The sequence below is a fragment of the Onthophagus taurus genome, chromosome 3 (genome assembly GCF_036711975.1).
Source record: "Onthophagus taurus isolate NC chromosome 3, IU_Otau_3.0, whole genome shotgun sequence".
Taxonomy (NCBI): domain Eukaryota; kingdom Metazoa; phylum Arthropoda; class Insecta; order Coleoptera; family Scarabaeidae; genus Onthophagus; species Onthophagus taurus.
In genome coordinates, this window is record NC_091968.1 from 23,827,181 (window position 1) to 23,853,884 (window position 26,704).

Here is a 26,704-nt window from a genome sequence, read left to right on the forward strand (position 1 = left end):
TATTAAATTTACCACCTATTATTTATTTATTTATTATTAAACGTATAAACCGTATTAATTAACTTTTGATCAGCACCTAAATAAAGAAGCTCATTTTGTATACAAATATAGTTATAAAAAAAATTGCACGACCAAAATAAAAACACAAAAGTCAATTAATTAAAAATTAACTTTCTTTTAAGCACCACTTTTTCTTATTTTTTCCAAACCAAAAATATGACTAGAAAGAAAATGATAAAACGAAAAATGTTGATTATAAAACAAAAACGATTCAGTCTGTTTTTACATTTATAAGTAAGTACATTTTTTTATGGTGGTTTTTTTCGAAATCAAGTACTAAAATGTGAACATTTTCGAAGCGAAAAAAGTTGTAAAATAGGACGATTCGATTCGAAGAAGCGCATCTGGTGTAAATAAGGAAGAACGAAGAACTCTACCGTGTCCGTTGAATGTCAAATAGGAAGAACCTTCCGCATGACGTGACGTTGCAAAGCAATGCCCTAACGGGGCTCCGTTTTCTCTCTCAACTTTTGGTTATATAGGACGAGGAAGACACGTTCCCGAACAGGAAGAAGGAACAGCAAGTAGGATGCGAATTGCGCGTGATCGACGTCATTTCCTTTTTAATTAACAGTTTTTATTTCTTCATCAAATCATCAAATAATAAGTACTTGATTTCTTTTTATTAAAACAAAACCACCAATATTAACTTCTAAACCGTTTATAATATAACGGTTCATTTTTGTTTAACCGGAAGGAATATTAAATTAAACTTTTCGTCACTTCCTTTTAGAGAGGTCGAGTTCACCCTGACCGTTCGTCGCCATAACGGATAACGGTATCAATAGTTGCGACCCGTGAGGAAGATTTTGATCGTTGGTCCTTGCTAAACCAAAGATAACATTTCCGTTTGATGGCGCTGCGTACATTAAACCGTGAGGTGTTTGATAAACAACACCGGAAGAGGCGATGGGTTGTGAAGTTGTCGTTGAGGGTTTTGATGAATTTGTGGAATTTGTTGAGGAGGAAATTGGTATTGTTGAAGAAGATGTAGTACCTTGGGTTGTTGTTGTTGTTGATGGGGATAATTGATGTTGGGATGATTTTGATGTGGGGAAATTAGCCGGGATTATAATTGAGGGGGAATTTTCTTTCAAATCTTCCGTTACTTCACCATCGCTGCTATCCCCGGTTGAATCACCTCCGGACATATTATCATCCTGAAAATAAACAAGATTTATTAAAACATTGAATATCGCGTTCGTTTTTGCATAAAACAAATTATTAAGAGTTAAGAAAGTGATATTGCTAGTTCGCGTTTGATTACCATAACGAAATGGTCATAAATTAGCGATAGAACGAAACGTGTGTCGCTTCGGCTAAAGAAGAAGAACTCTTCGGGAGTTGTCTGGTTTGTTGGGTCCGGGCCGAAGCAGCAGCAGCAGCGGCGCGGTAGACAGATAGCGGTTCTCTTCTCGTCTTTTCCTGACCCTGCGCCCGGCTCTCTTGTGCTACAGGTTCAAGATGCCTTCGTTCGCGTTTCTTTTGATCTTAATCGGGCCGACGGCGGCAACATATGGCCGGAAAAGGGGCTCCCGGTGCCCGAATTCGCGCCCCATTCGACAAAACGCCGATACCTTTCGCATCAATACACCAAAATAAACGAATTTCATTCGAAAAATCATCTTACTACTAAAGAATTTTACTATTATAGCGTCCCACTATGAAACGACGTCTCGTAATTTGGTTACGGACGAAAATAGATTTATATTTTCGGAACGGGTTAACAACGTAGGTAAAGTTTAAGATGAGTCAAAGAAGAAAATTTTCGGTGTGGAATGAAAATTTATAGGACGAGTACTTCGTAAGCGACAAATACGACATTTTACGAATGTTCTCCTTTGATAAACGGTTCGAACACGGCGATCCGTCAATTCGTTCTTTGGTAACTGCAAGTAAAAAACCTTTTCTCTTCGCCTCTCTTCACTCCCGACTAACTCCATGAGTAACCTGAAGTAGAAGCAAGATTTTTAACTTGAAGAGTCTCGTTGTCGCAACGACGAGGGGTTTTTTCCCTTGAACTCTCCATTTGGCGATGAATTCTCTCTTCCAGATGTGCGGCTTTTCCCCCCTTCAACACTTCTCTCTTCTCAACTCTTCGATTTCTTCTTCTTCTTCTTCTTCCTTCCTTCGGCGTGTCTTCGATCTTCGGGTCGGGACGATAACAGAAAGAGGCTATAATAGGCATCGGCAAAGCCGCGCAGTCTGCCGATGTTATGCTCAACGGCGACCGGTCTCAACGTCCCTGCAACTCTTCCGATCTCTTCGTCCTTTTCAAATTTGGTATCTAGACGACGACGAGAAGAACGACGGCAGAAGCGTAAATCTACGTGTGCGACCAGACTACTAATTAGACGAATTAATCCTGGAAATCGGAACGGGAGATTTATATGTGCGACGGTCTTTTTAGAAACCGTAAAAATAACTTGCGTTCTTTGCGTTTTCTCAACGCGCTTCAAACCTATTTTAGACAACTAACTCACAAATACTTATGATATTATCTACCTCTATATTCATTATTTAAATTACATTTATTAATATCTTTACTTATTTTTGATGCAAAGTTATAACAAACTATATTGTAAATTGAAGCACTACTTATGGCAAAAAGAAGGGGAAGAGAATAAGATACTGTAACATTTTAAGCAATCAATAGTGATCCCAATACACAAGAAAGGGAATACAACATTGCTGCAAAACTATAGGCTTTATCCAAAACTATGTTGAAAAATTTAAGTTAATATCCCCCAAACAATATTCTTGGATCTACCAAAAGCATTTGACTCAGTAAACCACCAGGGTATATCCAACACTCTATTTTACAATTATTTAATGGACCAAACGCAAATAATCAAAGTTGATGATGTGCATAATTCAGATCAAACTATTAAAAATGGCGTGCCTCAAGGAACAGTTTTGGGACCCTTATTATTTAATATTTATATGAATATCTTATCGAATTCTGACATTACGAGGGATATGACATGCTTTGCTGATAATACTGTTGTCGTATATTCAGATACAACGTGGGATGGGGTGAAGGTTAAGGCAGAGAGTGACATAATTAAAATATTTGATTGGCTTTCTTATAATCGTTTGACAGTGAATGTGGACAAAACATTTTTCAAAACATCTCGGAGTGGTCATTGATAGGCACATTGAAAGTATATCAAGAACATTGAGAACTTTATTGTTTAAATTCAAATATTTAAGCTGCATACTCAATGTTTATCACTTAAAGATTATTGTTTGGTAGAGTCGAGGCTGCGCTATGGAATTTTGGCATGGAGATATTAGGAAAGGAAAATTTGTACCCATTAGCACACCTATATTCGGAGTTTGGAATTTTGGATGTCCGGAAGTTATTTGTATTGGAGGTTATAACTTATATATGCAAACATAGACATCTGCTAAAGAATGTGGACCATCACTACAATACCCGACATAGAGAAACGTGCTTCAACCTAAGTTTGCCAAGAAAATATGTGAACAGTGCTACTCGGTATTACTCAATAAAATTTTTAACAGACTTTTTTACCGGAAATGTACAAAATATATGTATTGCATTTGCACTCAATTACATTTCTGAAAGGAAGGATCAAGTCATTGTTGCTGCGATGTGATAATAATAATAATAATAATTCTTGTACTTATTGTTACTTGAATATGATATTACCCCATAGAGCAAAAATTTTTGAATTAACTTGTTAAGATATAGTATTCTTTTCTTTACATTCGATTACATTCGATAAAACATAGTTTGCAGCTATGTTAGATTGGGCTTGATTTAGTTGGTTTGATTTCAATGTGGATAGATTCTGTTAGATTTCCGAGATCTGCGTTAAATTTGGTTTTCTTGTGAATGAATTCGGTAGGGTTTTTGTGATTTGGATAGTATCTGCTTTGAGTATAAATAAGCAGAGTTTAATTTGGGTTTATGGATTCGTTTAAATTTGCTTGATTTGGGTTGGACCCAGTTTGAGTATGAATGAGCAGATCATTTGTTTGGATTGGTTTGAGCTGGATTTGATTTCGTTCTGAATAGATTGTCTAGATTTGGTTTGGATGATTTGGGTTGGATCTGTTTTGAATATGTATGACCAATGTTTACTTTGGGTTGAAATTAAGCTGGATTTACTTGAATTGAGCTGGGGTTGATTTCACTATGGACAGATTCTGTTAGATTTCCGAGATCTGCGTTAAATTTGGTTTTGTTGTGAATGAATTCGGTAGGGTTTTTGTGATTTGGATAGTATCTGCTTTGGTTATAAATAAGCAAAGTTTGATTTGGGTTGGGTTTTATTTCATTGTAGATGGATTTGTTTAAATTTGGATGATTTGGGTTGGACTTGGTTGGAGTAAGAATGAGCAGAACTTTGTTTGGATTGGGTTGAATTGGATTGGGTGTCGTTGTGAATAGATTACCAGATTTGCATGATTTGGATTAGATCTGGTGTCGGTATGTATGAACAAAGTTTACTTTGGGTTGGAATTAGGATGGATTTGGCTCTATTATGAACAGATTCAGTTAGCTTTGCTTAATTTGGGTTGAACCCAGTTTGAGTATGGATGAGCAGAGCTTTATTTGGATTGAGTTGAGCTGGATTTGGTTACGTTGTGAATAGATTATCTAGATTGGGTTTGGATGATTTGGGTTGGATCTCTTTTGAATATGCATGACCAATATTTACTTTGGGTTGTATGATTTGGAATAGATCTGCGTTCAGTATATATGAACAATTGGAATTAGGATGGATTTGGTTCTGTTATGGATAGATTCATTTAGCTTTGCGTGATTTGGGTTGGGTTTTATTTCATTGTAGATGAATTTGTTTAAATTTGGATGATTTGGGTTGGACTTGGTTGGAGTAAGAATGAGCAGAGCTTTGTTTGGATTGGGATGGGTTGGATTTGGTGTCGTTGTGAATAGATTGCCAGATTTGGATGATTTGGATTAGATCTGGTATCGGTATGTATGAACAGTTTACTTTGGGTTGAAATTAAGCTGGATTTACTTGGATTGAGTTGGGGTTGATTTCACTGTGGATAGATTCTGTTAGATTTGCGAGATCTGCGTTAAATTTGGTTTTCTTGTGAATGAATTCGTTAGGGTTTTTGTGATTTGGATAGTATCTGCTTTGGTTATAAATAAGCAAAGTTTGATTTGGGTTGGGTTTTATTTCACTGTAGATGAATTTGTCTAAATTTGGATGATTTGGGTTAGACTTGGTTGGAGTAGGAATGAGCAGAGCTTTGTTTGGATTGGGCTGAGCTGGATTTGGTGTCGTTGTGAATAGATTGCCAGATTTGCATGATTTGGATTAGATCTGGTGTCGATATGTATGAACAAAGTTTACTTTGGGTTGGAATTAGGATGGATTTGGCTCTGTTATGAACAGATTCAGTTAGCTTTGCTTAATTTGGGTTGAACTCAGTTTGAGTATGGGTGAGCAGAGCTTTCTTTGGATTGGGTTGAGCTGGATTTGGTTACGTTATGAATAGATTGTCTAGATTGGGTTTGGATGATTTGGGTTGGATCTCTTTTGAATATACATGACCAATGTTTACTTTGGGTTGAAATTGAGACAGACTCATTTATCTTTGCGTGGTTTGGGTTATACCCAGTTTAAGTATGGATGAGCTAGAGTTTGGTTTGAGTCTGAATAAACAGCTTTGTTTGGAGTTGGTTTCGTTGTGGATACATTGTAATACATCTAATACTAAAAGTTGTTATTAATATTAAATAGGTTAGGAGTAATAAAGTTAGTACAACAAACATAACAAGATTTGTTATGCTACGCTAGCGGTAAGTTTAGTATAAGTATAGTGTAATTAATTGTAAGAATTCATTGTAAAAGTTAAGAGTTAACATTAAGAGAAGTCAAATAGAAGTTAAGACAACGATAGAATGTTATTAATTGGTTATCTTTACCAAATCTTCCCAACACCCAAAAGAAGAACTTTTTTAAGTTATTACAAGATTCTGTTAAATTTGCAAGATTTAGTTTTGTTGTGGTTGAATTCGGTAAAATTTATGTAATTTAGCTAGCATCTGTTTTCAGTATGGATAAGCAGAGTCTGATTTGGGTTGGGTTTTATCCTATTTTATCTAATTTGGGTTCTTGACCTTAAGTTTCTTGGAAGGGGGAGTTTTTTTGTAGCGTCTTGTCTACAGAATCTACTCCCTAAAACACAAATGTGCTACCATATATTTTTTTTTGTATACGATTTTCAAAAGATCGAGATACTAAATAATAATAATAGACTTGACCATGTTATATAAACACTTCACTTCATGCTTGTATCTAAAATTATAGTACATATGTTGTAAAATATAGAGCTTTCCGAACTTTTTGTAACAACTTTTAGTTTAGGATTTTTTTTGTTGTTCTTTTTTAGTTAGCTGTTATCACTGTTAATATTTTGATATATATGTTGTTATCCTGCACCGAGCGCATTCGTAAATTAGGATATAGTATGGTTTATTTATAGCATGATGGAAGAACGAGCTACCGAATCATGCCATACGATTGGTTGGTCGTCGGAAGATAGAAGCTCTGTTTTATTATAACTATTATTATTATATTTTCTTTGTTATTTTCTTCTTGGCGATTGATTCAATAAATTATTATTATTATTAACTATACTACAGTTGTAGAGCGATTCGTTTAAGTGTGGGTGATTTGGTTTGAGTATGAATGAGCAGAGCTTTACTTGAATTAAGTTGAGCTAGATTTGGTTTCGTTGTGAATAGATTGTCAGGTTTGCATGATTTGGAGTAGATCTGCGTTCAGTATGTATGAACAATTGGAATTAGGATGGATTTGGTTCTGTTATGGATAGATTCAGTTAGCTTTGCGTGATTTGGGTTGGACCCAGTTTAAGTATGGATGAACGAAAGTTTGGTTTGAGTTGGATTTCATATTGTTATGGATGGATTACGTTAGAATTGAACATGGCACAAAATCTTTAAATCCGCTAGTTTCTACGACGAAAGAGAACTGATAGAAATAAAAATAGAAAATAAGTTTGCAGAAACCAACGTAGGTCTCCTACTCAAAATAGGAACTAGAGAAATCATGATGAACTTCCTCACAAGAGATGACGAAGAAGGAAAAAGAGAAGAAGGCAGAAGGAACAAAATGAACATACAAGTCTGTTGCAAGTTTTTTTCAGTCTTGTATCATTCTGCCCAGTCTCTTTCTTCTATTACAAGTCATCTGATCTTTACAATCTTCCTTCTTTCTGCTAAGTCTCTTTCCTGTCTCTATTTAGTATTAACCTCGTATTATCTGACAATTTCTTGATATCCTAGAATCTGTCCAGCCTTCTTTTCAGGTTCCAGTCTCCGGTTAGTCTCTTTCTTCAATTATAAGTCATTTTTTGTCTTTCCAGCATTTGCTTATTCTTATCTTTGTGTTACAAATCTTTCTCGCGTTTCCATCCTTTCTGCTGAGTGTCTTTTTCTATTTTCTAGTGTCTGGCCAGTCTCTTTCTTTTATTACAAGTACCTTTACAATCTTAATTCTTTCTGTTCGGTTATTATCTGTCAATTTCTTGATATCTCCAGACTTTTTGTCAGGTTCCAGTCTCCAGTTAGTCATTTTCTTCAATTATAAGTCATCTTTTGTCTTTCCAGCATCTGTTATATATCTTTTTCGCGTCTCCATCCTTTCTGCAAAGTCTCTTTTTCCCTTTTCTAGTCTCTGGCCAATCTCTTTGATCTATTACAAGTACCATTATAGTCCCTCTGAATTCTGTTCACCTTCTTTCTTCTCCTTCCACTATTTGTGCAGTCTCATTATCGTATTATCTGGCTCTTTTTTCAGTTTCCAGTCTTTGGTTAATTCTTTTCTTCAATTACAAGTTTGTAGTAGTGCGCAAGCAGAGAATAAAGTAACAGTAAGACATAGAGTTTTGAAACTTTACGTTAAAAATTAAATTATATAAAGCTTTCTTGTACCTATTAAGAATTACAACACGCACCGACACAAGAATAAGGTAATTCTTCGGTGATTCACCGACCAAAAAATTTTATTACGTTGACCAGAACGTTTTCTTCGTAGGAACCCCACCAGAGCTCGTTCGCGCGCAAAATCGTCCAATAAAATAATTTCCCGCACCGAATGTAAATCGTATTGTTTCGCCCTCGGACACGCTCTTTGTACTACTACTGCTCTTGCTTCTTGCTACGATTCGCGTGTGTGCGTATTCTTTTAACGCCGCCAATGGCCGAACCGTTGCCGCCGTCCGAGGGCTGTTGAAATCGAACAATGAGCTCCGGTGGAAACTATCAACACATTTAATATTTATTCGCCAATTGTTGTTGCGGGCGCGCGAGCTAAGAACCAGTACATCGAGAGCAAAGTGCTTGGTTGTTGTTGTTGAAAAAAAAATTTATTGAAACAATAAAATAAGATAAAACGCACCTGTTAGTATTTGGAATCAACACGAGTAGTGTATGAAAAGAAAGATAAAATGTGAAGGGGAATTAAGATGAAAAGTAACAGAAGGAGATGATGATGATGATGAAGAAGAAGAGGAGGTGGAGTAGGAGGAGATGGTGCTCGGCTACCAGCCAACGACGACGACGACGTCAAGTGTTTTAGGCGCCGCCGGACTCGGTCTCTTTGATCAATTCGGCTATTGACCCTACAGTTTGGTTATAGGGGTCAAGAAGCAGGAACGCTACGACTCGGAGGCTGCGAAGACCATCTGAACCCCTTTTAGCCCAAAAAGGGATGGTCATTAAACATTTCTCACCCAAAAATTATCCTATCACATCCGCGACACTTAAACAATTCCAACGGTATGCGGAAGTAGTAGAAAAGTCGTTGATACAAAATCGACGTAATAAAAAGGAGTCGATTTCAACAATATCCTCATCTATATTAGATTAACACACACATTGAGTATTTAAATTAGAAATAGTCAGTTGCCAAATCGAGTATCTAAAGAACACATAATAGATAATTTTAGCATTAGGTAGGTAGGTGACATCGACCTAATAAGGTCAACGATATAATAAGCTTATACACTCATTCTCTCTTCAATGCAACCGATCATTTTTTTTCTTTCGATGTTAGTCTGACGTAACCCGATAATGTCCAATAACAAAGCCAGTCGAGAACTGACCGTGGCCTCGCCAATTTTCCGCCCAAACGGCCTAAATAGGAAATTTCCACGCCCACATGTACCGCGTTCTCTCTAAAAACCATCATCATTTACCGACATCCACGCGTTTTACGGAACTCGAACCCGAACACACACACACAAACATAAAACAGACATGGTCAAAACGGAGTTGAGAGCGAAATTTGTCTCTCAACTTTACTACAAATAAAATGAGTCACTTTGAATTGGCCTAAATTTATAATATGGTAATAAAGAAATGTTTTGTTAAATATCTTTGAAAATAATTCATTACGTAGTGGGATAAAATATGCATAGAAGAGCCAGATAATACGATAATGAGAATGAACAAATACTATGCAGTAATTGTAATAGATGAAAAAGACTGGTCAAAGACTAGAAAGTGGAAAAAGAGACTCAGCGGAAAGAATGGAGACAAAAGATGACTTATAATTAAAGAAAGGATCTAACCAGAGACTCGAACCTGAAAAAATCAAAAAATTTCCAGATAATACGAGGTTAATGCCGAATAGAGACTGGAAAGAGTCCGAACAGAAAGAAGGAAGACTGTAGAGGCACTTGTAATAGGAGAAAGAGACTGGCCAGACACTAGAAAATGGAAAAAGAGACTTAGCAGAAAGGATGGAGACGTGAAAAAGATTTGTAACACAAAGATAAGAATGAGCAGATGCTGAAAAGACAAAAGATTACTTATAATTGAAGAAAGGGACTAATCATAGACTGAAACCTGATAAAATGTATGGATAGACTCTAAGGAATCAAGAAATTTCCAAATAATACGAGGTTAAGATCGAATAGACTGGAAAGAGACTGAGTAGAACTGTAAAGGAACTTTGAGATTATTTGTAAGAGAAGAAAGAGACCGGAGAGAAGAAACAGAAACCTTGTAGAAAAAAGGGAGGTCTAAAAAACCCGGTAATAGAAGAATAAGACTGGGCAGAATGACGGAAGACTGAAAAAAACTTGGAACAGACTAGTCTTGGCGTAAAGTTGTTAACTTTTTGTATGTTCATTTTGTTCTATCTGTCTTCTTGTCTTCTTTCTCTTTCGTCATCTTTTCTGAGGAAGTGACGAGCGCATTTAAAGATTGTGTGCCATGTATTATTCATATTCAAAAAAAATCCAACCCAAATTTACACGAATTCATCTACAACTAAATAAAACTCAACCCAAATCAAACTCTGCTTATCCTCTCATTCATACATACTGACGATACATCCAACCCAAATAATAATAATAATATAATAAGAATAAGAACAATTCATACACAAACCAAATCCAACCCAAACCAAACTCTAGCTCATGCATACTCAAACTGAGTACAACCCAAATCACGCAAAGATAGCTGAATCTGTGCACAACGGAACCAAATCCATCCCAATTCCAAACCAAAGTAAATACTGTTCCTACATACTCCAACCCAAATCATGCAAATCTGACAATCTATTCACAACGACACCAAATCCAGCTCAACCCAATCCAAGCAAAGCTCTACTTGTTTATACTCAAAGTAGATACTATCCAAATCACAAAAACCCTACCGAATTCATTCACAACAAAACCAAATTTAACTCAATAGAAAATAGAAAAAGAGACTTGGCAGAAAGGATGCAGACGCTGGAAAAACAAAAGATGACTTGTAATTGAATTAAGGGACTAACCAGAGAATTGAACCTGACAAAAAGTCTGGACAGACTCTAGGGAATCAAGAAATTCCCTTAAAGAAAGAATAGATCTACTTATTCAACAAATCAAGAAATTGCCAAATAATACGAGGTTAAGGCCGAAAAGGAAGACCCAACCCCCTTAATTTTCGTTGAAAAATCACCCCTTAAAGTCTTTCGCATCAATTTAATACACCCTGTATAAAATTGTTAATCTTAAATATACCGATTATCGGCAAAATTTTGCTGATGCGGATTATCTGCAAAATTTGCCAATATGCCGATACGATGGCCGTGGAAATATCACCAATTATTAATTAAAGTATGCTTTTTTTAATGCAACAAGCCGTTTTGAAAAATCGCTATTAGTTTTTGAGAAATAAATTTTTGAAATGATCGACATTTTTTTCGAATTTTCGCCAATTAAGTTTTAAAAATTCGTATAAAATCGATTTCTTGGAATATCACTATGAAAATTTCCCAAAGTGTTAATAAAAGTGTCCTCTTTCCAATGAACCAACCCGTTTTGAAAAATAACTTTTAGTTTTTGAGATAACAATATTTGAAGTTTTGATAAAATTTTCGATGTTGCAATTTTCATCGATAATTTTCAAAATTCGCTATAAAATTAATTCCTTGAAGGATCCTTGTACAAATATCACCAATTATTAATTAAAGTATCCTCTTTTTAATGCAACAAGCCGTTTTGAAAAATCACTTTTAGTTTTTGGGAAATAAATTTTTGAAATGATTGAAAATTTTTTTGAATTTTGCAATTTTCGCCAATTAAGTTTTAAAAATTCGTATAAAATCCATTTCTTGGAATATAAGTATGAAAATTTCCCAAAGTGTTCATAAAAGTGTCCTCTTTTCAATAAACTGACACGTTTTGAAAAATAATTTTTAGTTTTTGAGAAAACAATATTTGAAGTTTTGATAAAATTTTCGATGTTGCAATTTTCATCGATAATTTTCAAAATTCGCTATAAAATTAATTTCTTGAAGGATCCTTGTGGAAATATCACCAATTATTAATTAAAGTATCCTCTTTTTAATGTAAAAAGCCGTTTTGAAAAATCGCTATTAGTTTTTGAGAAATAAATTTTTGAAATAATCGACAATTTTTTTGTATTTTCGCCGATTAAGTTTTAAAAATTCGTATAAAATCGATTTCTTGGAATATGAGTATGCAAATTTCACAAAGTGTTAATAAAAGTGTCCTCTTTCCAATGAACCAACCCGTTTTCAAAAATAATTTTTAGTTTTTGAAAAAACAATATTTGAAGTTTCGATAAAATTTGCGATATTGCAATTTTCGTCGATAATTTTCAAAATTCGCTATAAAATTAATTTCTTGAAGGATCCTTGTGCAAATATCACCAATTATTAATTAAAGTATCCTCTTTTTAATGCAAAAAGCCGTTTTGAAAAATTACTTTTAGTTTTTGAGAAAAAAATTTTTGAAATGATCGAAAATTTTTTCGAATTTTCGCCGATTAAGTTTTAAAAATTCGTATAAAATCGATTTCTTGGAATATGAGTATGCAAATTTCCCAAAGTGTTAATAAAAGTGTCCTCTTTCCAATGAACCAACCCGTTTTCAAAAATAATTTTTAGTTTTTGAAAAAACAATATTTGAAGTTTCGATAAAATTTGCGATATTGCAATTTTCGTCGATAATTTTCAAAATTCGCTATAAAATTAATTTCTTGAAGGATCTTTGTGGAAATATCACCAATTATTAATTAAAGTATCCTCTTTTTAATGCAAAAAGATAAATTAATATTGCTTGGTATAGAATTATAAATTCTATAGAACAAGGTAATAATGAATATTTTTTAAGAAGTAAAACAAATCATTAATTACACAATATTTCGATAAACATAATCAGAAGATTGAGACAGAACAAGATAATAGAAACATAAATGATGAAACAAATAAAGTAACCAATTTGAACAAGTTTTGTGAGATTAAATACATACGTCATTAACGAATAAAATAACTTCAGTATTCAGAGATTATGATTTTGAAGACATTAAATTTGCAAAATACAATGACAATAAAATTAACACATTAATTTCAAATATGAAGAACAGAATTAATCGATATCGTTATTATTATTATAACAAAGAATATCAATCATGCAGTCAATTTCAAAACTGATGTTGGGAAAATTGGAGCACATTACGCAAATATCTTAGATAAATTAAATATATAAAATTGAGAGATAAAGAAGACGATTGAGAGTTGAAGAGAGTGAGAACGTTTTTCAGTTTTGGAGAGTAACGAAAATTAATCTTGAATTTTCATACATTGTCATTTCAAGATAGTTGCACATTTATACATTTACACATGTATGTATAGTAAGTTGTAAAAGTTTTTTAAAACATCATATCAGGATTTGAGGTAAATCTTTTAACATTCGACACCGGCTATTTCTTTTCTATTTTTAAGTTAGTTTGCATAATTCGAGTTTTGATTGATATGATGATGATTAAGAGTAACAAAGTTGTTGGCTGAAGATGGGAAGTGATTCTGAAACGTCTCTAACCATTTAATATAGAACATTTACAGAGGAAAAAGTGGTTTTTATTTAAACCTTCTAACGTATCATCAAAAAAGTTCATTTTGTAGGCAATGTAGGGTATCATTTCAGAAATGCACCAGAAGTTATAACCATAATAGCTTGATAGATATGCCTAATAACCGGATATCATACACAAACATAAAACAGACATTGTCAAAAAGGAGTTGAGAGTGAAATTTGTCTCTTAACTTTAGTACAAATAAAATGAGACACTTTGAATTATCTTAAATTTATAAGATAGTAATAAAGAAATGTTTTATTAAATATCTTTGAAAATAATGAAAGCATACAATTGCGTAGTGAGGTAAAATATGCATAGAAGAGGTTCCCGGACACAATCGACAAAGCTTAAATGGGCGAACGAATAGTTTATTAGAAGAGCAATGCTAGAATCCTTTGTCGGAGAATATATGGTTCGTTTAATGGCGCATTCTCTTAGGATCGCGCTCCTGTACTACCTCGATTGTTCCATTAATAATGGGGCAAAAACCATCTCATTTATCTATTTAATCAAAACGAAAAAATATACTTCTAATTAAAAAGTTGTTCAAATTTTGATTCTTGAGCACAATTTAATTAATTAATGTGTTTTTTTAAAAAATAAACAATGTTTATACTCCAATATATTATATAAATTTATTAACTCTACCGGTTTCGGCCTAGACCATCGTCAGGAGTCTCGTTGTATAAGGTTGAGGTTAAGAAACACATTCAAATTTACATTCAATTATATCCAAATTTTAATATATCATTAATGGACTAAAGTAGCAGATGTGTCAAGTCATATCATATTTGATATGATATATCAAAATTTGAATATAATTGAATGTGTTTCCTAACCTCAACCTTATACAACGAGATTCCTGATGATAGTCTAGGCCGAAACCGGTAGAGTTAATAAATTTATATTATATATTGGAGTATAAACAGTTTATTTTTTAAAAAAACACATATAATATACCAATATGGATGAAAACCCATTTACCTATTAATTAATTAAGTTAAAATAAAATCAGAAATGCTGTATATATAAATAAATTCCAATTCTATCCACGTTTTCCCTTTTAAAGAATTTATACAAAGTAAGTTAACGATGGAAAACAAACACAAAAGGTCACCGTAGGTAATAAATCGCGGCATATTTTCCCCGACCAGAAACAGTCGTTCAATTATCGTTCAATAAATAGGTGATAGTAATCTAAGAAAAATGGGGATCCGTTCTATCGGTGGTACCTTTTCGTTTCATCGATGGTAATCGTGCTCCCACTTTAACCCTCCTCTCCTCTTTTCTTCTTTCTTTCGGGTTCTCCTTTCTTCTTACTCTAACTAATGGCCGTCCGTCCCACAATTACGCCAAAACAATGGCTATTATATTGTTATCGGGGCGGGCGTTCTCCCGCAAAAATATTGACTTATTATATGCAAGCCAACATCTATTCAGCGCTCCCGTGTGGTGCCGTTGTCTCCTCTTGTAGTGTCTGCCCCCGGCTTCTTCTTCTCCTTCCTACAGCGTAGGTGGCTCAATAACTGCACGTGCTCCCCAAATCCTTTTTATTTAAATAAAAAAAAATGAAAGTAAACTATTTTAGTTCAATACATATCAGGAATTGCTTTGATTCTTCAACTCCAAGACAAGAGACTTGTCCTTTCTCATTTAGTCGACGGCGAGATTTTTCTTCTCCACCAATACGTCCAAAAGAAAAAGAAAAAAATCGAAAGCCAGCTGCTATGACGGTTTTACACCGCGAATTTTGCCACGTTTTCCGGTAGACGACGTGGCGACCGACGGCGGCGGCGACGGTGAAATTTCCAGCGCCCAGAATGGCCGTAATTGGCTCGCGGTTCGGCCTCATAAGGGGTGGTAGGTAGTGCTACGGGTAAGCACAGGCAAACCAAGCAAGCGCGCGCACGCTCGCGCTCTAAAAGAAAAGATATCTTCGACAACAACGAGAGAAAAAGAAAAAAAAATGGAAAAAGAAACGGCCATCAATTAACGGCCGGTTTATGGCGGTTATGGGCATCGCCATCTCTGTACATAGTCACTGTCTTCTGACTCCGTCGGATCAAATTCGTTGTTTCTACTCGGTACCGACCACAACCACCTGTGTATGTAACACACGAAAGAAAACTTTAAAGATCATGTCGAAAATTATTACCTAAAAAGTATACTTTAGAAAGTTCATGTAGATAATGTAGAAAATTTTCAATCATATTCTATATTCTTATTAAATCTTCATTGACCCCTTACTACCACTCATAGTTAAAGTCTCTGATAGCGTTATCTATCGGATAGCTTAAAAATTGGTTACTACCACTGTATTTATCTTATAGATACCGCTATCTAAGGGATAACTAAACTATCTAGAGGAAAGTTGCCATGGTTACAGCTGTTTTAAGCGCTGTCATTGTCTTAGCCAGTGGATGCTGGATTTATCTATCGGATAAATTTATCAAGAGGTGGTAAAATATAGATAGATAAATTGGCGCTCCACTACTACCACTTGTCTCTGATAGCGTTATCTATCGGATAGCTTAAAAATTGGTTACTACCACTGTATTTATCTTATAGATACCGCTATCCAAGGGATAACTTTTGAAATATCTGTAACCCGTGGATTGGGTGTTGGATAAGTTGCTATCTAAGAGATAACTGCGGATACCTAACCTCAAATAGGATTTATAATAACGTATAAATTCGAGCGTTTTGCTATTTCAGTTAAAATAAGAAAAGTAATATAAACTTAAATAAAAAACTATTAATAATTAACATTAGATAAAATCATCAAGGATGATTTCTTCGACATTGGAGATGAAGAACAAATTTATGAATTATTTCCTATAAGAAGCGAAAGGATAATAAGAAGTAGAGTCCATCCATGACGTAAGTAATTTGTTGATTGCTATTATTTAATGTAAAATTCATCAAAATTTTAGTAATAATGCTGTACTTCCTTCAAACCGTTTGTTGCTGACTGCAGGAGTGAGTGTACAATTGGCATCTTCACTCGGTCATCATGTTAATTGTGCCATTATTGTTTATCGTCACATTTTAACAAACAATAATACGAGATATACATACTTTTTGCTTTCCTTGCCATGTAACTGCATCACTCTTTTGTTTTCTATTACGTTTTTATGTTTAATAACAAATTCAAAAACATGTTCGCATTCTTCTTTGGTGAAATTGGTGGTTCATCGACTTTTCTCAGTCTCCATTTCGAAATTTTAATTTTAAGGTTAGAACAGATTAGAATATCGTCAAAATACCTAATAGTAGCTCTTTTGACCACATAAAGCTTTTAATTTAACATAATAGACCAAAAAATCCTTAGATTCCTTGGTTATCTCGAGGATTTCTTAACTATGAGATAAATGGAGGTGGTAGTATGCAAGACACTGTTATCTACGAGATAAATTGTATCTTATAGATAGCTTAACTGACAGATAGCATTGGTTTGGTAGTAACGGGCCTTAGGTCCACTTTTACCATCCTCCTGATAAACTATCTAGAGGATAGTTGCCATGGTTACAGCGGTTTTAAGCGCTCTCATTGGCTAAGAGCTGGATTTATCTATCGGATAAATTTATCAAGAGGTTGGTAAAAGTGGGCCTTAGTCGAGCCATCATTAATTTACGAATGTATGTTTAGGCCCACGCTCTCATTGGCGCTCTTAGCCAATTAAAAACGATGATTAATTCTTGATATCTGAAACAATTTTTTTATCTTTAAACCCGTCTCGGCGATTTTTCCATAAACTGTTTTCAATTGTTTTAGCGAATTTATCCATTACTTTTGGGAAACACTGCAACTTCACATAAACAAGTGAACTTTGTACAGACCAAAAAAAACATACGTTATATCCGATTGAACGTTACAACCAGGGTACATAATAACCAAGCTCTGTCTTTAATACCTTTTAAAAATCTTGAAAATATAATGCCAAGTGTCATTACTTTATGAATTTGTGAACATATCTTTAATAACCTTGAGTATTGTATTGCCTCGGCCGTAAGCGACTTCGGCGAAATTTTCCTTATACAGTGCTTGCCAAAAGTAACAGATAAATTCGCTATTTTTAAATAACTTATGGTATCATCGATATTTTTTCCAAATAGTAACCCCCCTTTTTTATGACGGAATATGAAAGAGGATTTTATTCAGAATTTTATAGTTACATAAGAAAATTTTCGAGAAAAATTACCTTAAAATTTCATAATTTGCAAGTCTATTGAGATAGAAAAATAGCAGTAGCCATGCGTAACCATGGCAACCAATTTTTACATATCAAAAATTAATCGTTGTCTCAATAAAATGTCTAAAACAATTACGCATGGTTAGTGCTATTTTTCAATCTCAAATTAATAGAAAATTATGAAACTTTAAGGTCATTTTTTTTTGAAAATCGTCGGCTAAGTCTGCTTTATATCGTCCATTAACAAATTTAGCTCTAAAGTTATTGACAATGTAACGCCTCGGCCGCAAGCAACCTCGGCTATGTCTTTATTACATCATTAATGTGTTAATATCTTTAATAACCTTCAAAATGTAATGTCTCGGCGACAAGCAACCTCGGCTAAGTCTTCACTACGTCATTATTTGTAAATTTATCTTCAATAACTTTGAAAAGCTAATGCCTCGGCCGCAAGCGACCTCGGCTAAGTCTTTATTACATCATTAATCTGTGAATATCTTTAAAAATCTTCAAAATGTAATGCCTCGGCCGCAAGCGACTTCGGCTAAGTCTTTATTATGTCATTATTTGTAAATTTATCTTCAATAATTTTGAGAAGCTAATGCCTCGGCCGCAAGCGACCTCGGCTAAGTCTTTATTATATCATTAATCCGTTAATATCTTTAATAACCTTAAAAATGTAATGCCTCGGCCGCAAGCGACCTCGGCTAAGTCTTTATTACATCATTAATCCGTTAATATCTTTAATAACCTTCAAAATGTAATGCCTCGGCCGCAAGCGACCTCGGCTAGGTATTTATTACATCATTAATCCGTTAATATCTTTAATAACCTTCAAAATGTAATGCCTCGGCCGCAAGCGACCTCGGCTAAGTCTTTATTACATCATTAATCCGTTAATATCTTTAATAACCTTCAAAATGTAATGCCTCGGCCGCAAGCGACCTCGGCTAGGTATTTATTACATCATTAATCCGTTAATATCTTTAAAATGTAATGCCTCGGCCGCAAGCAACCTCAGCTAAGTTATTGTTACGCAAAATAATCAAATTTAACAGTTAGAACTTCAATTGGTGGCAAAGATTGAGGTTGATGTGTCATTTAGAATGACAAACTGTAAGGAAATTGTAAATTTAATCTTTAAGATGTCATTTAAACGTCACTATTGACATTAAAATCTATTTTGATAGAAAATGATCAAATTTGACAGTTAGAATATCAATTGGTAGCAGAAAATATAGTAAATGTCATTTAGAATGTCAAATTGTCAATTTTGTCGTTAAGCTAGCATTTAGATATCACTTTTGACATTCAAAGCTCCGTATGATATAAAATAATCAAATTTGACAGTTAGAACGTCAATTGGTAGCAACAATTAATGTTATTTAGAATGTCATACCGTAAGAAAATTGTAAATGAACGTAGCCAAAGATGATTTGACATTTAAACGTCATTTTGCATTTTGGAAAATAAATTAATTAAAATTCAACATTTATCAAATTATCCAAAACGTGTTTATTGATTTCAAACTAGAACTAACACTAGACCTAGAACTAGAAACATTCGGATTTAGCCGCACATCTCTCAAGACGGCTAAACCCGAATGATTCTAGTTCTTGGTCTTGTGTTAGTTCTAGTGATAGTGTAAAACTAGAACTAACACTAGACCTATCGTGAGTCTTCAAGATATCGAAACTAAAATAGAAACTTCATCAATTTTGTTACATTTCGAAGTGCATTACACAAATATTAGATACTATTTAGATTGACCTTGAGATTGTAGCATCTCGGCTTTTTTGTATTCTTAATAAAAAAAAAACTTTATTAATAAAGAATTATAACGAAAGCGCAACCGCGAAGGATATTTATGTTATCTCGCGGATAGATGCAACAAAATTCCGTTGTATCGAATTGCGAATGAGATAATTTCGTTTTCTCGCAATTCAACCGTATCGCATATCTGACAAGTGTATCTTTAAAATGGTCCGTTTTGCTCATTTCAACGAATAAAAATAAAATGAAATCAACCACATAAATAAGTCATAAATAAGTCGGGCGAGTAAATAAATAATAACCGCAACTAAGCGGAGTTAAAATCGCCATAGACAAGTTTCGATTTTTCGGTTTCTTTTCTTAATTCGTTCTTAGTTAAATGGTTCGATCGATATTCATAAATAATCGGTGTAGAACGTGAATTATGCTAATAAACTAGGCGCATCCGAGTCTTTGATTGCGAAGATTAATCGTTTTAATGAGGACGATGTACACATTGGTTTATCGGGTAAAACAGGGTTGGATTTAAATTTAAAAGGAAATTAATTAATTTTTAAAATGAATTTGTTTTAAAAAAATGTTAATAAGATACGATTTAAAAGGTTACAATTGAAATAATTATTTTATTTTGAAATGAATTAAATTAAATTTTCTTTTAAATCCATCCCTGTACAAACTAATTTTCCCTATGATAATTGTAAAATTTATAGTCTTCTTAACGCTTGGTAACCACAACGACAGCTCCTCGGCGTCGTTTTAACTCATTTTTCACGGGGAAATTGAAAATTAATACTACGTTTATCTTCGCGGACAAATCGTGTGCAAATTTAAGCCTTGCTAGAAGCCAACATAAATAGAATCCGACAATATTTGCCCAATCTTTTACTGTCTTCGCCGGGTATATTGAAAAGTTAATTACACAAATTTACTTTCAAGTTGAAATTGTTTTATTTTTAAGCAACACTCGTTTTAATTTTTAATTAGAGCCGAACAATTTTCTTAAGATATATGATATTGATAATTTTCTAAATGAATTTTGAAGGAATTGATGTTGGTTTATCGTGGAATTGATGGATTATTAATGGGGGCGTCGCGGATAACAAATTAAAATCCCATAAATAACGCAATTAGCGGCGGATTTTTCGGCGGCACCGACGGCGGTTGCACGCGTTTTTAATCGGCCCGCTGCATCCCGGTTATGAAAAGGCCCATTTAATATATTAATTAGACCGCATTTTGCCCGCGTGGCTCGATAAATGCCCGAACCGGGCCCCGCAAACCCGATCCTATCCTTCATCTCTTTGTAACATTAAAACGGCGACGACGTTACAAAAATACTACAAGAAAATCGCGTCAACTTGCTCCAATTAACTATAAGTGAATAACATTTTTAATACCTTTCGTTAATAAACTCTAAAATAAATTCTATATTTTATATTTTCAGTCTTAAAGACTTTAGCCGAGGTCGCTTGCGGCCGAGGCATTAGCTTTTCACAGTTATTGAACATACTGATACCTCAGACGGTTTATAATATCTTTAATAACCTTCAAAATGTAATGTCTCGGCTTCAAGCGACCTCGGCTAAGTCTTTATTACGTCATTATTCGTAAATTTATCTTCAATAATTTCTCTTTTAGTTTGGATATAACACGGTTGCGAGTGGGTATATATGTAGTAATATAATATAATTCTTTATTAATAAAGTTTTTTTATAAAGAAGATATAAAAGCCGAGATGCTACAATCTCAAGGTCAACCTAAATCGTATTTAATATTTGTGGTGAAACAAAAAGGCATTTCGATATGTAACAAAATTGATGGAGTTTCTCTTTAAGTTTCGATATAACACAGTTGTGATTGCGTATATACAGTGTCTGCCAAAAAGTCAACAACACCCGTTTTATTTCTGTTCATACTTTAGATCGAGATGGTGGCCACTTCCAGTCCTCCGGAAGTAGATCACAACTTCGTTATTTTAAATGGAACGCTATAGTTTTTATTGCACCTTGTAATTATATGCGAAAAAATAAGTTGAATAATTATTTTGATTTTAAATTTTTATTGGCAATTTTCACGATACTCTTTAAAACCACATAACTCAGCAAACGTTCATTCAAAAAAGCTGTAAATTGGCACGATTACTCTTCAAATGCTGTCAAATAGATTGCCATTTGCTGTATCACATTTATACAAGCTGGTCAAAAAGTGAATTACCTTTTTTCCGCATTCAAAGGCAAGAAAGTCGAAAATTTTAAATGGTACGCCCCATATTTTATTGGCTCACCAGAAAGGAAATTTGCCGAGAAATGCTGGAAACCGTTTATATTTTTATTAGGCCATGATATTTTGAGTTTTTCGTTTAATTTATTTTTACAATTAACTTTGGTTGATAATCTCTTACTTTACTATCTTTTATTTACCAAAAATAACAAACAGAAGAACAAATAAATGAAACAATAAAAATAAAAATTAGGTTTGGATAGAAAATGTTATTCTCTCTCTGGTAGGTTAAAAAAATATGGAGCATTCCATTTAAAACTTTCAGCTTTCTTGTCATTGAATATGGAGAAACGATAATTCAACTTTTGACCAACCTGTATAAGATTCTCTAATAAAACAAACGACAATCTATTTGATATCATCTGAAGAGCAATCGTACCAAGTCAGAGCTTTCTTGAATAAATATTGAAATTGTCAGTGAAATTTATCAAACAAAAACTTAAAATCAAAATAACTCGAAAAAGAAAAATGCTAGGTACCAGTAATATTTATCAAAGTCAACATATTTTTTTGCATACAATTAAAAGGTGCAATAAAAACTATAGCATTCCAAAGTGGCCACCATCTTGCAAATACTTTAGATCGAAAGATCGGCATGAGCCCCCAAATATAAGCTAAATTTCAGAATCGTTGATGCAATGGAACAGAAATAAAACGGATGTTGCAGACTTTTTGGCGGACACTATAAAAACCGAGATGCTACAATCTCAAGGTCAACCTAAGTCGTATCTAATATTTGTGGTGAAACAAAAATGCATGCGACCTCGGCTAAATCTTCATTACGTTATTATTTGCAAATTTATCTTCAATAACTTTAAAAAGCTTTAGCCGAGGTCGCTTGCGGCCGAGGCATTAGCTTCTCAAAATTATTGAAGATAAATTTACAAATAATGACGTAATAAAGACTTAGCCGAGGTCGCTTGCGGCCGAGGCATTACATTTTGAAGGTTATTAAAGATATTAACGGATTAATGATGTAATAAAGACTTAGCCGAGGTCGCTTGCGGCCGAGGCATTACCTTTTCAATGTTATTGAAGATAAATTTACAAATAATGATGTAATGAAGATTAGCCAAGTTCGCTTGTGGCCGAGGAGTTATATTATCAATAACTTTAGAGATACATTTATTAATGAATGATATAATGAGGACTTAGCCGAGGTCGCTTGTGGCCGAGGCATTATCACGTCTTTATTACGTCATTATTTGTAAATTTATTTTCAATAACTTTGAAAAGCTAAAGCCTCGGCCGCAAGCGACCTCGGCTAAGTCTTTATTACGTCATTAATCTGTTAATATCTTTAATAACCTTGAAAATGTAATGTCTCGGCTTCAAGTGACCTCGGCTAAGTCTATATTACGTCTATATCTGGAAATTTATCTTTCATAACTTTGAAAAGCTAATGCCTCGGCCGCAAGCGACCTCGGCTGAGTCCTTATTATATCATTCATTAATAAATTTATACCTCTACAGTTATGGACAATGAAACGCCTCGGCCGCAAGCGACCTCGGCTAAGTCTTTATTATGTCATTATTTATAAATTTATCTTTAATAATTTTGAAAAACAAATCCCTCGGCCGCAAGCGACCTCGGGTAATCTTCATTACGTCATTATTTGTAAATTTATCTTCAATAATTTGGAATAACAAATACCTCGGTCGCAAGCGACCTCGGCCAAATCCCTATTATATCAGTCATTAATAAATATAACTCTAAAGTTATTGGCAATGTAACGCCTCGGCCGCAAGCGACCTCGACTAATCTTCATTACGTCATTATTTGTAAATTTATCTTTAATAACTTTGAAAAGCTAATGCCTCGGCCGCAAGCGACCTCGGCTAAGTCTTCATTACGTCATTATTTGTAAATTTATCTTCCATAACTATGAAAAATTAATGCCTCATCCGCAAGCGACCTCGGCTCAGTCCTTATTACATCACTCATTAATAAATTTACCTCTACAATTATGTAACGCCTCGGCTAATCTTCATTACGTCATTATTTGTAAATTTGTCTTTAATAACTTTGAAAAGCTAATGCCTCGGCCGCAAGCGACCTCGGATAAGTTTTTATTACGTTATTAATCTGTTAATATCTTTAATAATCTTCAAAATGTAATGCCTCGGCCGCAAGCGACCTCGGCTAAGTCTTTATTACATCATTATTTGTAAATTTATCTTTAATAACTTTGAAAAGCTAATACCTCGGATAAGTTTTTATTACATCATTAATCTGTTAATATCTTTAAAAACCTTCAAAATGTAATGCCTCGGCCGCAAGCGAACCTCGGCTAAGTCTTTATTACGTTATTATTTGTAAATTTCTCTTTTAGTTTGGATATAACTCGGTTGCGATTGGGTATATATGTAGTAATATAATATAATTCTTTATTAATAAAGTTTCTTTATAAAGAATAGATAAAAGCCGAGATGCTACAATCTCAAGGTCAACCTAAATGGTATCAAATATTTGTGAAATGCATTTCGAAATGTAACAAAATTGATAGAGTTTCTCCTTTAGTTTCGATATAACACGGTTGCGATTGGGTATATATGTAGTAATTTCCTTCGTAGGAGACACATCTCACATGCGCGTTGGTTTTTCACGCGGTTCCTTGGTAATATACGACGGGCGGAGACGCAACACACACCCATTTCGCATAGTTACCGGTACCGCTATTAGTTATATCCGCGATATTATACATTTTAACGTACGGCTTGGATGTCTTTCTCTCTTTCTCGCGCACCCTTCGGCCGGTTCATTCGTTCGAATATAAGAAAGAAAACGAAAATGAAAATAAAAAAATCGGCAAGCGTCTCTCGTACGCATTCTGCGAGCTCCGCGGTCCAACGAACAGGCAGGCGGAGGTTTAAATTCTCGAATAGTTCGCGCCATGGTTTATGGGGGAACTGCTCTCTTGAGGGGGATTTTTACGGGGCGGCCGTAGATTAGCGCCGCGCGGATGAAAGGGACCCCAACAACGTTTCGATTTATATATCGGAAGGCAATGTGTGTGTGTACATAAATTCGGGGCGGATCCGCGAGAAATACGGTAAAATCCAAAGACGCTCGTTCGTTTCTTCGATGTGGTTATTTATTGTCGGCGCTATTGTAATAACCGCCGGTAGTCTTTGTACGCTCGAGAACCCCTTTTTTATTTCCTTTATTTTCCTTTTTTATTTCGGTTTCAACGACAAGAAAACGGGGGCCAGTTAGGTCGCTCCTTACAAAGAAAATGGATCTTGATTAATGGAATTGACCCGCTTTTTAAATTTCATTTTTGTTATTGTTTGTAATTTCACTCAAATTAAATCGCATTTTATTTTTTAATTCATTTCCACATCCAAATGCGTTATGTTACAACGTTGCATATTTCTATGAGTCATCAAATCGTTTATTATTTTTACACGCTTCGAGTCGTTTAAGATCTCATAAGACGACAACAGAATTTGTTATTAGCTAATGAATCAATATAATTGCTAGAAATCATAACAATGTTTACTCATTTCATTTTCAAAGTATTCTATAGAAGTGTCACGAAAAACATTTAAAAACATTTCTACCTAAAGAGTTTTATTGAGTTAATGAGAACGTGTTTCGGCTAAATAACTATCATCAGCTGCTAAGAATAGCGTTGAAGAAATTAAATTTTATATTAAAGTTGTATACAATGAATTTCATAATATATAGATATATTATAAATATACTATATTGATTTAACAACCTAGCGCTGAATAACAACTAAAACTAGAACTATCACTAGAACTAACACAAGACCTAGAACTGGAATCATTCGGGTTTAGCCGTCTTGAGAGACGTGCGGCTAAATCCTAATGTTTCTAGTTCTCGGTCTAGTGTTAGTTCTAGTGATAGTGCTAATGTAAAACTAGAACTAACGCAAGACCTAGAACTAGAATCATTCGGGTTTAACCGTCTTAAGAGACGTGCGGCTAAATCCGAATATTTCTAGTTCTCAGTCTAGTGTTAGTTCTAGCTTTACACTAGCACTATCACTAGAACTAACACAAGACCTAGAACTAGAATCATTCGGGTTTAGCCGTCTTGATAGACGTGTGGCTAAATCCGAATGTTTCTAATTCTCGGTCTAGTGTTAGTTCTAGTGATAGTGCTAATGTAATACTAGAACTAACGCAAGACCTAGAACTAGAATCATTCGGGTTTAGCCCTCTTGAGAGACGTGTGGCTAAATCCGAATGTTTCTAGTTCTCGGTCTAGTGTTAATTCTAGTTTTACATTAGCACTATCACTAGAACTAACACAAGACCTAGAACTAGAATCATTCGGGTTTAGCCGTCTTGAGAGACGTGCGGCTAAATCCGAATGTTTCTAGTTCTCGGTCTAGTGTTAGTTCTAGATGATAGTGCTAGTATAAACCTAGAACTAACACCAGACCGAGAACTGGAAACATTCGGATTTAGCCGTCTTGAGAAACAGCTAAAAGAAATATTATAACTAAGATCGCTTGTCTTACTTTAAAGTTTTAGTTAATACTTTGTTTTTAGTGGTGGGGTGAAAATAAAAGAAGTCGAGTTAGCCATTGTATTGATCCATGATTTGAAATCATTCACTCATCATAGTTTTATCTCGAAACATGTTGCATTATGAGCCATATTATGGAAAGCAGATATCTGCCATAGTGTCAGGATTAATAAATTGTCTCTCAGTATCTTGTTTGGTAGTAGCTCAACATTGCATCAAAACTCGAAGTTCATAAAGCCTATTAGTCAACATATAAGCGACATATAAGCAAACTAAATATCACGAAATTATCTAAAATCTGGAAAAAACCTGTATTTGATAGTGCAAAAAAATTTTCAATCAAGTGTATAAAGTAAATTTCATCCACGAGCTCAATGAATATGGGGTGAAAGATTAAAGCTTATTTCTCGAAAACGCCGTTTCCAACTCGTTCAAGGTTGCATATTAAGTCTGCAATAAGTTTTTGAAGTCAGCAATCAAATTGCTGATTTGA

At 34.3% G+C, this 26,704-nt stretch overlaps 1 protein-coding gene across 1 annotated transcript in view; it reads right to left on the minus strand.

The window, feature by feature from the left end:
* Window positions 1–644: 644 nt before the first annotated feature.
* LOC111419423 (serum response factor blistered) overlaps window positions 645–26,704 on the minus strand; it is a 62,492-nt gene continuing 36,432 nt past the window's right edge. Inside the window, exon 3 of the mRNA XM_071195411.1 lies at window positions 645–1,220. Coding sequence (XP_071051512.1) covers window positions 780–1,220 — 441 coding nt within the window. The 3' untranslated portion in view covers window positions 645–779. The remainder of the gene's footprint in view (window positions 1,221–26,704) is intronic.